General features: G+C 43.0%; 1 protein-coding gene across 1 annotated transcript; it reads right to left on the reverse strand.

The window, feature by feature from the left end:
• Positions 1–8,544: 8,544 nt before the first annotated feature.
• Positions 8,545–9,585, reverse strand: LOC138040208 (melatonin receptor type 1C-like). Its single transcript, XM_068885977.1, has one exon. The coding sequence runs from the start codon at positions 9,583–9,585 to the stop codon at positions 8,545–8,547; it is 1,041 nt and encodes a 346-aa protein (XP_068742078.1).
• Positions 9,586–15,000: the final 5,415 nt, after the last annotated feature.

The raw sequence follows: 15,000 nt of genomic DNA on the forward strand, positions 1-15,000 counted from the left end.
ACACGCTCCATAACGTCAACAGCCGAAGGACGAACACCCCTAAAACGAAAGTCATTACGAGCCCCCCAAATACAGAACTTGCAGACATTCAACATATAAACAAAAACCCGCGGAACCACAGACAACTCATCAGCCGAGAAACCAAAAAGCGCATGACGAACCAAGATAGAAGGACAAAGAGGAGAAGCCAAAAACATAAGAGACTGAAGCCATGACAAAACACTGACCGCCAGAGGACAGTGAAAAAACAGATGCTGAAGAGACTCGACAGGAGCAGAACAAAAACAAGCAGTGGAAAGAGCATAACCAAAACCAGCGAGCCTTTCGGCCGTGTAAAGGACCCCATGAGAAATTTTCCAAGACAAATCAATAACTGGACGATCCAAATCAAAAAAGAAAAGCTGACGCCAAGTAGAAGACCAATAAAGAGAACCAAACAAAGGAAAGAACTTCTCCTCAAAATGAGGAGAGACAGCATTCTCGGACAAAAGAAACAAATAAGCTGATTTCGTGGTCATAGAAGAAACAGGACAAAAATCAATACCCGAACCAATACCCAAAGAAGACGCTGTAAGGGATCCTTTACACGCCCGCCAAGCAGTCAACAGAGAACGATAAAACGGAGGCAGAGTCATCAGCGTACGCAGAAATAACAGGCAGAGAAGACGAAGAACCAGGAAGAGACAAACCAGAAATTAAACCACTAGAACGAATATTACATGCAAGTACCTCGGCAACCAAAACGTAAAGGAGGGGAGACAGGGGACACCCCTGCCTCACCCCACGAGATAAACTAAAAGAATTAGAAATATAACCATTAACATTTACACAACTACTCACATTATTGTAAAATAAATTAACCCACCCAACAAACGACTGCCCAAAACCCATGGCATATAGAGTAGAACGAAGGAACGTCCAATCAACCCTGTCGAATGCCTTTTCTTGGTCAAGAGAAAGAAGAGCAGCAGGAACACCAGAAGAAGAGCAAAAATCAACAACATCACGAAGAAAAGCAACATTTTCACCAATAAAACGGCCAGGAACACCACAAGACTGATCTTTATCAACAACCAAATGAATAACTTTAAGAAGACGAGCAGCAATAGAACGAGAAGCAATTTTATAATCGACATTCAACAGGGAGATTGGACGCCAGTTTTTGGGGTCAAGACGATCCCCTTTCTTAAACGATAAAGTAATGATACCTCGGCGCTGAGAGTGAGACAAAGAGCCCAAACCAAAAGCAGAATTCAAAACACAAACCAAATACAAACCCAAAACATGCCAAAATTTTAAATAGAATTCCATGGGAAGGCCATCACAACCAGGAGCTTTACCACGGGCCATGCCCTGAAGAGCCGCAAAACACTCCTCCTGGCTGAGAAGACCTTCGCACACCTCACTATCATTATACGGAAGAACTGAAGAAATGTTAGAAAGAAGCACAGCACGAGCATTGGAGTCACAAGGAGCAGCGGAGAAAAGATCCGAATAGAAAGAACGAAAAACATCACACAACCCATCCTTGTCCGTAACCAAAGTACCATCACTAGCTCTCAGCGCCGAGATATTACGGTCAGTGCCGTTTTTCTTTTCGAGCCGGAAGAAGTAAGCAGAGGAGGACTCACCCTCCTCCACCCACCTCGACCGGGCACGAACTTGAGCACCACGAGCTACCTCAATATCCATAGAACGAAGACGAGACAGAGTAGAGAGGTACACAGGAAGAAAAGAAAGACGACCAGAATCAATATGACTTTTAAGATGAGCAGCAAGACTAGACAAAATAGTACGTTCCACAACTTTACTTTTACCACGATCTTTACAATAATTTATACTAATACGCTTAATATGAGCTTTACCGCTGTCCCACCACCTAAGAAGGGAAGGAAAAGAAGACTGACGAGACTGCCAGTAAGACCAGAAAGTTGAGATGAGGTCAATATACTCGGCCTCATCCAGAACAGAAAGATTGAGCTTCCACAACCCCGGACCCGGAGGAACGGAGCTGGGGAGAGCCCATGAAAAAGAAAGAGCACAATGATCAGAAAAAGGACACGGCAGAATGTCTACGGAAGACACATAAGGCACCCAAGCAAACGGACAACCGATGAGGTCAATGCGCGATGCAAGGGCCCCATCGGGCCGGAACCAGGTAAAAGCAGAATCATTTGGGTGCCTTTCACGCCAAATATCCACCACGCAACAATCCGAAAACATAGCCGACAACAAAACAGAACTTTCACGAGAGACATCAAAAGGACAAGACCCACGGCGATCCCGAACACGGTCCAGGACCGTGTTGAAATCGCCGCACAAAAGAGTAGGAACAGCAGGATCAATAGAGTCAACACAGCGAACCAAAAAAGCGTCACGATCAGGATTACGGTTAGGAGCATAAATAGAAGCAACCCGAAAAACAGAACCACGAAAAGAAAACTCAACCAAAACAAAACGACCATCAAACTCGCAAACCACAGACTTACACTCCAAAACCGAACGATACAAAATAACCACACCACGAGAGTGATTGGTACCAAAAGAACCAGCACACAAATAACCGAACCGGGAAAACCAAGAAAGAAGATCATCATTAGAGACTGCGTGGGTCTCCTGTAGACAAACCACCGAGGGAGAGAGATGGGACAGCCACTGGAGAAACCCAAGACGCTTGTCACCATCTCTCAACCCATTAACGTTTACAGAAATTACAGTAAGAGCCATAATATAACAAAAAAGTAGAGACAAACCCATAACAAAAAATAATTGGTGGCGAGACAACGGCAAAATTAACGGCGCCTAGCAGGGCTAGGCGAGGGAGCACGACGACGGGACCTATGAGGATCCGGGCTAAGAGGAGGCCTCTCGTCCCCGGAACGAGACCGGGAACGAGAGGAAGGACGGAGAGCCATCCCCGAGCCAGAACTACGAGAACTGACCCGAGGAGGAAGAGGAACGGTAAATGGAGGCGACGACTGGGAAGAATCCCCAACCCGATCAGGAACAAGATCATCAGCAGAAGACGGCAAGGCCGCCTTCAACTTCTGCACCATAGCCACTGTTTCCTCCCTTGACACAAGAGGGGGCAGTAACTCCCCCGAACCACCGCGTGTAACCTTAACAGGGATCCTAGACCGCACAGGCCTAGAATCCGAAATCGATGAGGCCGAACTATCACCAGCCGAGCCCACCACACAAGAACCACCCGATGCAGGTGTTTCACTCGAAACAGACCCCGAAAGGGGAGAGAAAGAAGGGGAGGATTCCATTACCCCCTCTTGAGATTCACCGGCCTGACCGGTGGAAGCGCCCACAACACTATCACTGGGAGAGGGATCCAGAACCCTCTCCCCAGCCCCCCCCCCCCAAGACACTGACAGAACCCTGGCTAGGAGAGGGATCCAGAACCCTCTCCCCAGCCCCCCCCCGACCCACTGACAAGCAAAGGCTGGCTATCCAGCTCATTTAATTCATTGTCCCGGACATCTGCCTCGGGATCAACAGCCATAGGTGCATCTGCACCCAAACCAGACATAGAGCACTGCTGAGAAACTACAGGCTCCGTTGTATGTCTTAAAGCTTTAAAAGATCAAGCGATTTTCAGGAAGCGAATGTGATGGCTACGTGTCTGTATACTGCAAATGCAATTAAAGCCATCCACATGAAATATCAATCTTTCACATTCATTATCGGTTGTCCTGATGCATCAGAGCTGAAGTTTATTGATGAGTCCGTCTTATCATCTAGGCCAGAAACTTCAATGGTCGGGTTTCTGTTTTCCTTGGAAAAGTCAACAGAGCGTAGGGAACTCGCAGCTTTCGAACTGGTCGTGTCTTTTGGTCGAATTTGCTAAATCTCCCGTCGGTGATTTCCTTGACACTCGTTTCCCGGTTGTTTTGACAATGCCTTCGTTCGCTTGTAAAGTTATTTTCCTAAAAGTGCCTTAAATTCTGGCTAACGTACTCGCACAAGCGAGAATTAACGCATCACCTTTGAACAACAATAAAAGAAACGCGCTTGAACTCGCGTGGGACCACACAATGCCGCCCTTTTTCAACACTTTGACATTGACATTTTGACATGCGAGAGGTTATTTACAAAGTGGGCGGAATGAAGAATTTAAAGAGATGCTTACAGGCTCTCCCGCCTCGCCTCGACCCAAGCCCCCACTCGCTTTTCATACGCAGTTCTTTTCGTTTCCTCGACTATCTGAGAGCCTGGAACAGGCTAAAGCCCTGAAGATTGCTCAAGCTGAAAAGAAGAATCTATGGGTGGAGATGAGAAAATTATTAACAGCCTACAGGACCACGCTTCATAGTACCACTGGTGTTACCCCAACCAAACTGTTGTTTAACAGAGAGATAAGATCAAAGATCCCCGAATTGACGACTTCCGGATTTGCTGATAGCCAGGCAAGAGACAAGGATGCAGAGATGAAACAGAGAAGAACTGACTATGCTGATGAAAGAAGGGGAGCTCAAGAAAACAGCTTAGCTACAGGTGATCAAGTCCTGATGAAACAGAGGAAGGAAAACAAGCTATCAACAAGCTTTGGGGAAGCACCTCACAAAATTACCAGTAAATATGGAAATGAAGTCACTGTGATGTCACCAGAAGGAGTTAGCTATAAGAGAAACGTGACTGAAGTAAAGAAATACCTGACAGGGAGCGAGGGGCCGAGCCAAGAAGACACAGGACAAGATGTTGTTGCAGATAGGAATGCCAATACAGGGACCCCAGAGGTATCCACGAGGCCAACTCGGTTAAGGAAACCGCCAGGATACTTAAAGGATTATGAACTCTGCTGATTATGAACTCTATTGACAGGGACGCTTTGAACTATGAGCATGTTATTCAGTTTAGTTTTAATTGAACTTGCCCTTATCAAGATCAGAACGTTCGGAAAGAGATATACGTGTAATGTTGCTGTTGTAAACTATGCCTAAATCCAAGGAAAAGAGGGGTTGTAGTGTTTGTGGGTCTACCTGTGGTAGACCACATGCATGATGGGATAGGTTTGGAGTGTGTGTAAGAGAAATCAAAAGTGTGTGAACGAAGTTGTTATTAAAAGCTGTTGAGATTCGACTTAAATGTGGTAAAACTATTACAGTACCTGTTTCAAAATCTTCTTAAAAGAATCGCTTATCTCCAACTACTGATTGGCTCATTGATGTACTTTATTTTCCAGTTTTAACGTGTGCACTTCCCCTTGTCTATTGTTATTTGTGTGTGCGCGTGTGTGCGTGAACGGTAAATCGTGTCCGTAGTTCTATGTTAATGTAGGGTTTTTGCAAATTTTCCGCTTGGGCTAGCCACTTAGCTCAATTAGCCTAGCTATTTCTAAGTGGCTGTGCTCTTTTCCCTTGTAATTTTTTCTTTCTTGGATTTATGTTAACTCTATATAATTTCTGGGCACGAATAAAGTTTTGTTGTTGTTGTTGTTGTGAAGATTCTGAATGATTTAAAATCAATCGGTCATTGTTTTGATGAACAGTTTTATTACCATAGCTTGTCATATTAATCAGAAAATATTTTTTTGTTCAAGTCTCAATAAAGGCTTTTTTCTGAGTCCATTACAACAAAACTTTGCTGGCAGACGCCGCGGCACAGGCACCCCAAGCTCAGTTCTTTCAAGTTCACTCTTGAAAACATGGAGTCGTCGTAACTGTCCAGTGCGTTGAGGCGATTTTTCGTGGAAGCAAAATAAGCTGAAGGAAAGCCATACAGCCGCAATACCATAAAAACTATTTATGTTGGGCTGGACCGGTTTCTGTCATGTTCCCCACCACGCGAGTTTCGTTCCGCATGAGTGCGACCATATGTCTCTCAAAAAACAGTGTCGCTTTGTCCATTAATACTACTCGCCATAGTTTTTCTTTTAGCCGCGTAATCGAAGCCCTGCCAGCGACATCAAGTAGCTGTTAGTGTCCCAAACGAAGTGAAGTACACTTTAAACACAACACACTGACAACTCGGCGACCGTTGAGTTCGCTGAATGGAGTGTAATGTGAAGTACTAGATTTCAATCCCATATGAACCATGTGAGCGTTAGCCCTACTAATGGAAATGGGCCCACACAAGGACAGAGAAAAACTCTGACCAGGGTGGGAATTGAACCCACGACCTTCGGGTTAGATCTCCGCCGCTCCACCGACTGAGCCACAAGGTCAGACGGGAGCAGGCCGTGGGAACTGAAGATGTCAAAGTCACAGCAATGAACATGTACAAGTACATGGAAAGGTTACGTTTATACAAACGTTGGCCGTGTATCACTTGTGTTTTAAACAGAGTTAACTGAATAGAGTGTAATGTGAAGTGCTAGATTTCAATCCCATATGAATATGGTTTGGTATCGAGCCTCTGTTTAAGGCTTGGTAACGAATCTTTGTTTGTCATCTCCGACGACGTTACCAAAGAATTGCAATGCCTCATCACGTGTTTCTCGGCTTTTGAAGGAAATTAAAGGTCCTCGACACATCCTGTGTTATGTAACGTCTGGCGGAGTCGGAAGATTTCATTTTTTCAAGTTTTTAAATACTTGTTCATTAATCCTTTGTGCGAAGGAATAAAAACTAACAAGTAGCAGCCTACAAAAAAATTTTTGTGTCAATTCGACAGCGTTGCTCCGTGACCTACCAAAATTCCGGCGTGCTCAGTTGCACAGCGTGAGCTTCAGTGCGAGTTTTTTTAACATCTTCAAAAAATATATTTATTTGATATGAACGTATTGCAAATTATTGATTGAATTTCAATGGTTCCTATGTTCCTACCAAACAACTGTCGCATTTCTGCCGCAGAGTCAATATTTTTAAAACCCGGTCAATTTGTTCAAGAAAACAAAAACAAAGCCCCTTGCCACGGTAAGAGCATTTTTGAAAATACTTACCTACAGTCGTAAATGACAATCTACTTATGATGCAATGACAACCGCATGGGCATTGACTTCGAATCTTTGGCTCGCTTAGAAATCTCCGCTTCCCCTTCCAACGTAGACAATTTAAATATGAGAGATGTTTATCTCAGTCTGCCTTCAGATGAAAAATCTCAACATTATTCTGTGCATGATTTCCATGAAAGTCTCTATGTCATGCTTCTCTGATGAATATTTCTCTATCCTGCATTGCAATATTTAGAGCTTAACAGCTAATTTTGACAACCTTCGGACTATGTTTGTAAGATCTAGTATAACCTGTTCATTGGGTGCCCTTTAATGTTTCGTTTTCACTGTTATTTACGCTTTCGCACTCCCTCGTTAGCTGTTCTTGGTTAGCTGCTCTTTTTATTTATATTGTACTTTGCAGTTTCAAGCCGCATTTTCCACATCGTCCGTATCTCTCACATCCTTCACCCGTCAATAAATTGTTTTCCTTTTCTTCGTCTTGTGGTTTTGTGGTGTCTGAATTGCTACGAGTTTGAGGTCCGCTTATGGCAGTTATGGCCAGTTGTTTGATCTGTATTTTCGTTTGACGATAGTGGTACTTACAAAGATTAAGCTAAAAGTTGGTCAGGATTTATTATCTAGTAGTAATCTTTCAAGGTATTCAGTTAGTTCATTGTCAAGTGTTACAAATATTGGAGGTGTGGCTTTTTTACAAACAATAATCTCACGTCTGTTATCAGGACTGATTTTAGTAGAACAACAAATGATTTTCAAGCATTATGGACAGAAATTGACAATGAATCTGATCATAGTATAATTTGTGGTGTTGTTTATAGACATCCACAAAGTAATATTCAGACCTTTTTAGATTACACAAATACAACAGTAGATAAAATACATAGAGAGAATAAGTACTGTAGAGGAAGTTTGTTTCTGACATCTAACAATAGTCCATTTTAATGACTCTTCAAAATGCTTACATGGGGCTTTTTCCTCACCTTAACTAGTGTAACAGCTGTTGATTCTTAACTATTGGTATTAATACGGTTGCAGTTTTTAGAAATTCACAGCAAAGTTATAGAATTTTGACTCGCATTCAAGGGATTTGCATAGCTAAAACAAAATTAAATTATCACTGAGCCACTGATTAAATACTCTTCCTCGGTCTTTATGATGCCAAATTCCAACACAACCGAAACACAATGATTGAGCCAATTGCCTTGGCTTGCCTGTTACTAGCTACGGCCCTGGTTAAATTCAAAACGAATTTTGATAATTCACTCCAAATTGTTCACAAACAAGCTCCCACATGTATGTATTGCGGACCTATTTTCATTTAATGTGGCGACGTGTCAGTGCTACAGGGAAAATCGAAGCGTCCCAAAAACCCATCAGATCTCTCGGGACAACGCAGAAAATGGTAGGTTAGTGAACCTTTTTTTATCTGGCAGTCCATGAAATGAATTCTCGCAAGGGAAGGCTTCTATTTGCAGTTGGAACATTTTCCTCGATCACTTAAATCGGCCGTTACAACTGTCTAAAATAACGTGACGTCAGTCACTTCGCGCGCTCTCGCATCCGTAGGGTTGTCTGCCTGTGCTAGAACCAGAAAACGAAAGTCCAGGCTATAGACAAAAGGTTTTTCTAGACCGGTCAAGCAGTTATTTATGAATAGCAGGAACCTCTGTGAGTACGGTTTGAAGAGGGATAACCGCATGAGCCCTATGTGGCCTTGAACTGTCAATCACCACACTTTCTTCTGCACACCGAAATACATTCCGAAATGCTCGTTGATAGTCGCGGTTTGAAAGCCAATAGATGAACGGGTTGATGGTACTGGACAAGAAGACGAGGAAAGTAGTGAGTGTGAAAACTTGACGCGGTAAATTGTCGCCTCCTGTAGAAACGTCTATGAAGGCGATAACAGAGACGGGTAACCAGCACAGGATGAAACCCAGAGTGGCCTTCATCATTGTCAAGGTAGAGCGAATTTCCAGCCATTTCCTGCATTCCTGATCTGCTCGCCGCCGATTGTCGTCCATCTGGGCAATTTGGTGGTTGCTTGATCTGATAGCAAAGAAACACTTAGTGTAGCTGAACACGATGAGTCCCATAGGTAATCCAATGAAAAGAAGAGCAATAAGAGTGGTGTAGGTCATGTTGACGTCGGGTGGGTAAATACAGACTGCTTTTCCCGGCTGAAATGCATAATAACCCCATCCAACCAAAGGAGGGACGCTGGCGATGCTCGGTAAAATCCACAGCAAGGCAATTATCACCATGATGTTTCTCCTGGTAAAAACTACTTTGTTAGCAATCGGGCGACAAACTGCGAAGTAGCGATTGACAGCAATCGCCGCCATGTTTCCCTGTGAAACTATGGCAAAAGAGAAGATGAAAAATCCTTGTAAATCGCAGACCACCGGGCCAAATGGCCATTCGCTTGAGATGAGAACCTTCAGGGTGATTGGCATGACGATGATAGACATCAAAATGTCGCTCACTGCCAAGTTTGTCACAAACATGTTTGGAAGCGTACGAAGGCGACGGTATTTGCAAACAGCGGCACACGTAATACCATTGCCAACAAATGCAATGATGATGAGGAATGTCAGAACCAAAGGCTCCATTATCCTTGATACTATGCTGCGATTGGACAAGTCAAATTTCAATTTGGGATATTCATGCAAGGAGGCAGCCATGAGGTTCTTTAGCTTCAACTGCAAGAAAGACGGGAATGAACATCATGTTGATTCATTACTACTTAAGGTAAATCTATCATGCCCGGTATGGACACAAAACACGAACAAACGTGATTGAATACAAATTGAATAGAGCACAAGCAAACTTGACAAGATGAACGCAAAGTTAATTAATGGCACCCGACCTTAATGAGAGGCGTACAAAATATAAAACTTGGATACAAATCGGTAAGGACGAACACGGATACACAGACACGAAAAAAGGACATACAAATTTTATAATAGGCTAATTTGCAGGTTATGTAAGTGAACTTTTGACTGGCGCCAAATATTTCTTCGAGGGCTCTGCGAACGAGTAAGCACTTATAAACACCCTAGGCACTTTAGTTAGCCGAGTCTGCTGCATGTCACCTCGAATCTCCGAACAGAATCGTAAGTAGCTTAGTTTTACAAAGTAACGTTCTTTTGTATCTCTTATTTAAACTTGAAAGTACTTTTTTTTTCACAGTTTGACCATAGTATCCGTGCTATAAAGTACAAAAAGATTAGGAGATCCTGCTAGAGTGACGAGTGACCTAAATAAAGTAACCGTAAGCTTCACACGAAAGAGCGAATCAGTCAAAAAATCTGCGAACTGAATGTTACTCAAGCGGCTACAAGATCCCGAAGAACAGCATCGTGCCACAACGATATTTTTCCAAGAGCAACTGACAGCCCAAAGAGGGACAGACCGATCCTGGAATAGGCTGATCCTTCGAGAGAAATACCCTGTTTTCAAGAACAACCGACTGCCAAAGTGCGAGCGACTGACCGTTCGCGAAAATATATCGCCGGGTTCACACCTTACATAAAAAGGAACACGGTAATTTCAAAGCTTTATAAACTCCACATCAAAGATCAAGTACTAGCACGCCAAGCTTTGAGTACGGATTTCAGTTGAATTTCTTGAACATTTTCAATTACTTTAAAGGTTATCGTAATTATTAAGTAAAGTACTTTAGCGTTGAGAGAAGAAATTGAAATTGTGTTAGTGCTGTATTTTCGCTTTCCAAAACCTTCATTTGCGTAGTTGGATTATTAAAATTGACTGAAAATGCCACCGAAAGTTAGCATCGGAACTCTCGTGAGAAAACGAACAATGCGGTTAGAATCTTGTATGAATTAATCGAATAATTTGAAACAGTTTTCTCTGCAAGCCCTGAACTTGAAAAACTTGAAGCGGTATTTGGTTTAGCAGAATCAAAGTACAGAGCTATAAAAAGGCAGCAAGAGGCAATCTTAGATAAATTAATCGAAGAAGGCACCACAGCGGAAGACGAATCAGTGCTAACAAACAGAAAACTTGGAGACGCAGTCAAAAATGATTTTCTTCTGGTCGCCCAAAAGTATTCGGCCTACCAAAGCGAAAATTAACCACCAAAAGTTCCTGATCACACTGACACCTGGCGGAAGCTTTATGTTCGAAGCCTACCGGCAACCTAGACAGGTTAACAGTTCCAAACTCAGATAGAAGCCGATGAATGTACCAAACTTGGGAAATGGAATTTACCCACTACATGTCAAAATAAGGACAATACAAAGACGAGCAACTTCAAAGATTTCGGAAAGCTATGCCCAAAACTTCCTTCTGGACGGACCAGGTCAAAACATGCAAAGACATTGATCGAGCCTAGTAAATTCTTGATCTGGAATTCACGATTATGGATTAGCTGCTAACCGAAATTAGTAATCTAAACTGAGCAAGTTAAACGAGACGCAAAATTACTGGCGCGCTACGCCCCGACAGTATCCGTGTACGTACTAAATATTATGGAACACAATGGCTGTTCCGTGTTAGAAGCTTCAGAAGCTCCGTTTTTCATGTCTCAGCTTCTATCTAAGCTCGACCCGAGGGACAACACAAACTTTGAACGACAGATGCAAACGACGAGTAAGGAAGAAAATGTTTCAAATCTCATAACCTGGTTACACCAAGAGTCAACATTTCGATGTAGGGGTAAACGAGACACCGACAGCGAGGAAAAAGAGCGATCACTCCGAGGAACAACCAATAGAAGGGCAGAAAATAATGCTGTTAAAAAAACTGGATTCTCAGAACAAGAAGCATGTCTGCTAGGCTGTACGTGGAAATACCCGCTAGCTGCCTGTCCCTTATAACAAAACTCAATCGTAAGTCAAAGATGGGACGAAGTAAAACAAAGCAAAAGATGCCGGAAATGTCTCAGACCACATCACACGAACGTCTGTAAAAGACAGACGGTACGACTTGCGATAAGCGCAAAAGAAACCATCATCGCTCTCTTCACAACGAGGCGAACAACATGAATTTAAACCCAAAAGCATCACCTTTCTGCAGAATGCAACCACTGATCATAAGGAAGAATCCAGGCCAATCACTGGTTTGTGTCCTGTTCAAAAGGTCAAGATAATGAACACAAGCGGAACTGCTTTCGAGATGCTTGCAACTTTAGATTCTGGATCAAACACGAGTCGGTTAGGATTAACTGGAACAGTATCCATCTTACCATGAACTTCGCAGGTGGAGAAACGAAATTTTAAGCCTCAGAAGTCGTCGAGATCACTTTTGCCTCGCCTACGAAAGAAGACATTAGGAAAGCCCTCGAAGTTTACACCGTTAAAAGACCATATAGCGCTGCCAAAACAATCTCCAAGGAAGCTGTTGAATATTATGTTCATTTTCAATCGATCTCGGATAAGTTTTATCTACTATCCGGCGGAACGATAGACCTTCTTATCGATGCCTTCGTCAATATCCATACCTTGTCAGGGAACCCAGGGGAGCCGATAGCCAAACGTAACTGGTCAGGTTGGTATGTTATAGGACAGTTGAACAAGGCCGGAATTCAGTCCATAGAAGTTGGTTCAGTGAGCATTAAAGATGACATTAAGAACATGATTACTCCAACAAGACACCCTGGGAGTCAAACCAACAGAGCTGTGTACGTGCAATGAGAACGTATTGCGTGAAAACACGTTCGTCAAGTCACTCTCTAATTCAACTGCATTAGTAAACAGACGAATTCAGGTTAAGATGCCTTGGAATCGAAATGGACCTTCCACACACAGTAATTATCATATTGTGCCGAAAATAATGCAGTCTTCTGAGAAATTATTCCACATAAAATATTATTTTGAAGTCATAGATAGTGAAGTCCAAAAGCTGTTGGATCAAGACTGTAATAAAAGTTCCCGTGGAGAAAGTTGACCATAGCAAGCCCGAATGGCATCTGCCACTGCAAGCCGTCTTTTCCCCAGATAGAACAACCAAAGTTCGCCTGGTTTTTAATTCGTCATCGAAAGGCCACGACGGTCGCTCCCTCCCGATCATCTCGAAAAGGGCGCCAATTACATTAACAGTCTTCCCAATGTGCTTGAGGCCTGGCGGTGGAACGAAGTGGCGTACTCGGGAGACGTCCGAAAGATGTTCAATCAAGTATTAGTTCACCCTGACGATCAAGTTTATCATAGGTTCTTGTGGAGGAGAAAGACAAGTGAAATTCCTTGAGTTTTCCAATGGCTTAGATTACATTTTGGAGACCAGCCAGCACCAGATATTGCAACAAACGCTATCAACCATCTAGCTAAGACTTCTCAAGTTGAATTTCCAGAAGCGGTTATAGGGAACTAAACTGAAGATCACTCGTACGTGGATGACATCGCTGGCTCCAATACCAACTCGCAAGAAACTAACAAGATAACAAAGCAGATTGACACTATCCTCGGAAAAGGTCAGTTTCAGGTTAAGGAGTGGCACTCTAACAGCTTATAAGTTGACCAGTCTAATTGCAAACGATTCACAGACCACAAATTGGATAAGGAAGACGCCGTGTTCACCTTCAAAAAAAGGAAGGATCACTGGCCAGTCCAAACCCTTGTCCAAAAGAAGTTGCCTAAGAAGTCTTGCTCAACTCTGGGATCCCATAATAACAATGATAATGATGATGATGATGATGATGAAGATGATGATGATGATGATATAATATAAAAACAAACTACATCAAAGCCAGCATCGACAAGACTCAAGAGATCATCTCGAAAAGGGCGTGCCGCCAGGCAAAGGAGACAGTGAGCCATATAGTGAGTGGGTGCTCCAAACTGGCACAGAAGATTATAAAAGGAGGCATGATAATGTTGCAAGGTGGCACACTGGGACTTGCTGGGGAAGTGCGAAGTGCGGTTTTAGTCGAGTAGACAAATGGTTTGAACATCAACCAGAAACTGTCCTTGAGAACAACGACTACAAATTGCTTTGGGATTATAACATCCAGACTGACCACCAAATGAGTGCAAGGAGACCCGACGTTATTAACAAGCAAGAGCAGAGATGCCAAGTAATAGACATAGCAGTCCCAGAAGACACAGCTGTAAAGGCCAAGGAAGAGGAAAAGCTAGAGAAGTACCAGGAGCTGGCAAGAGAGATTCAGAAAATGTGGAGTGTCCGAACCCAGGTGCTTCCAGTAGTAATTGGAGCATTGGGAACAGCTCCAAAAAGGCTTGAAAGCAACTTAAAGTGCATTGGCAACAACACTTCTATAGAACTAATTCAAAAAAGCGCTCTCCTTGGCACAGCAAGAATTCTGAGAAAGGTTCTGGAGCGATCAAAGCCATGATAAAATTTTGGTTTCCTTAGGCAACTTGTTGCCGGATCCAACTTTTGGAAAAGCCGGCGCTAAATCCATAATAATAATAATAATAATAATAATAATAATAATAATAATAATAATAATAATAATAATAAACAAGAGAAAATGAGGGGACAGAGAAGGAGGCTCCCGGTCCAGCCCTTGGGATATGTCAAGTCCACGAAAGTTATTTTTAAGCGAGCGGAAGTCTTCCGAGACGTCCACATGCAGGCCAACCTCGGTCCGATGTTTGAAAGAAAGTATATATTCATCAGCCTTCCACGTGCGCCATCATTTTCTCTTTTCACTAAGAACCCGAGAGCGAGGCAAGACTGCATGCGGACGCCTCAGAAGACAGACTTCCGCTAGAACAAAGACTTCCACTCGTCTAAAAATAACTTTCGTGGACATAACATATCCCGGCCAACGCCTTGAGCCTCCCTCTCTGTCCCCTCATTTTCTCTTGTAATAAACCATCTCTTATCATTTCAGTTTCATCGCAAGATAAAACCAAGCAGTGCAGTAGGCATGCCCCATATTCACGTGTTTTCTGATGGTGGATAACAGGCTTACAGTACAGTCATCTTCTTGAGGTAGAAACTTACAAACGGTAAATACCGCTGTGTTCCAGTCATGACAAAGGCTCACCTTTGCTGAAGTTGCCAGATACAAATTGGCCTAACTTTGAAGACAACACCCATGATACTCATAGAGATGACCTTGAAGTTTTAAAAGAGAAGAAAACGTTTCAGAGAGATAAAAAGGTTGGAAA

Source organism: Montipora capricornis, chromosome 3, assembly GCF_036669925.1.
Source record: "Montipora capricornis isolate CH-2021 chromosome 3, ASM3666992v2, whole genome shotgun sequence".
Classification (NCBI taxonomy): domain Eukaryota; kingdom Metazoa; phylum Cnidaria; class Anthozoa; order Scleractinia; family Acroporidae; genus Montipora; species Montipora capricornis.

Excerpts from the sequence above, each read along its gene's own strand:
- LOC138040208 (XM_068885977.1), bottom strand. The coding sequence starts at position 9,585 with ATGGCTGCCTCCTTGCATGAATATCCCAAATTGAAATTTGACTTGTCC.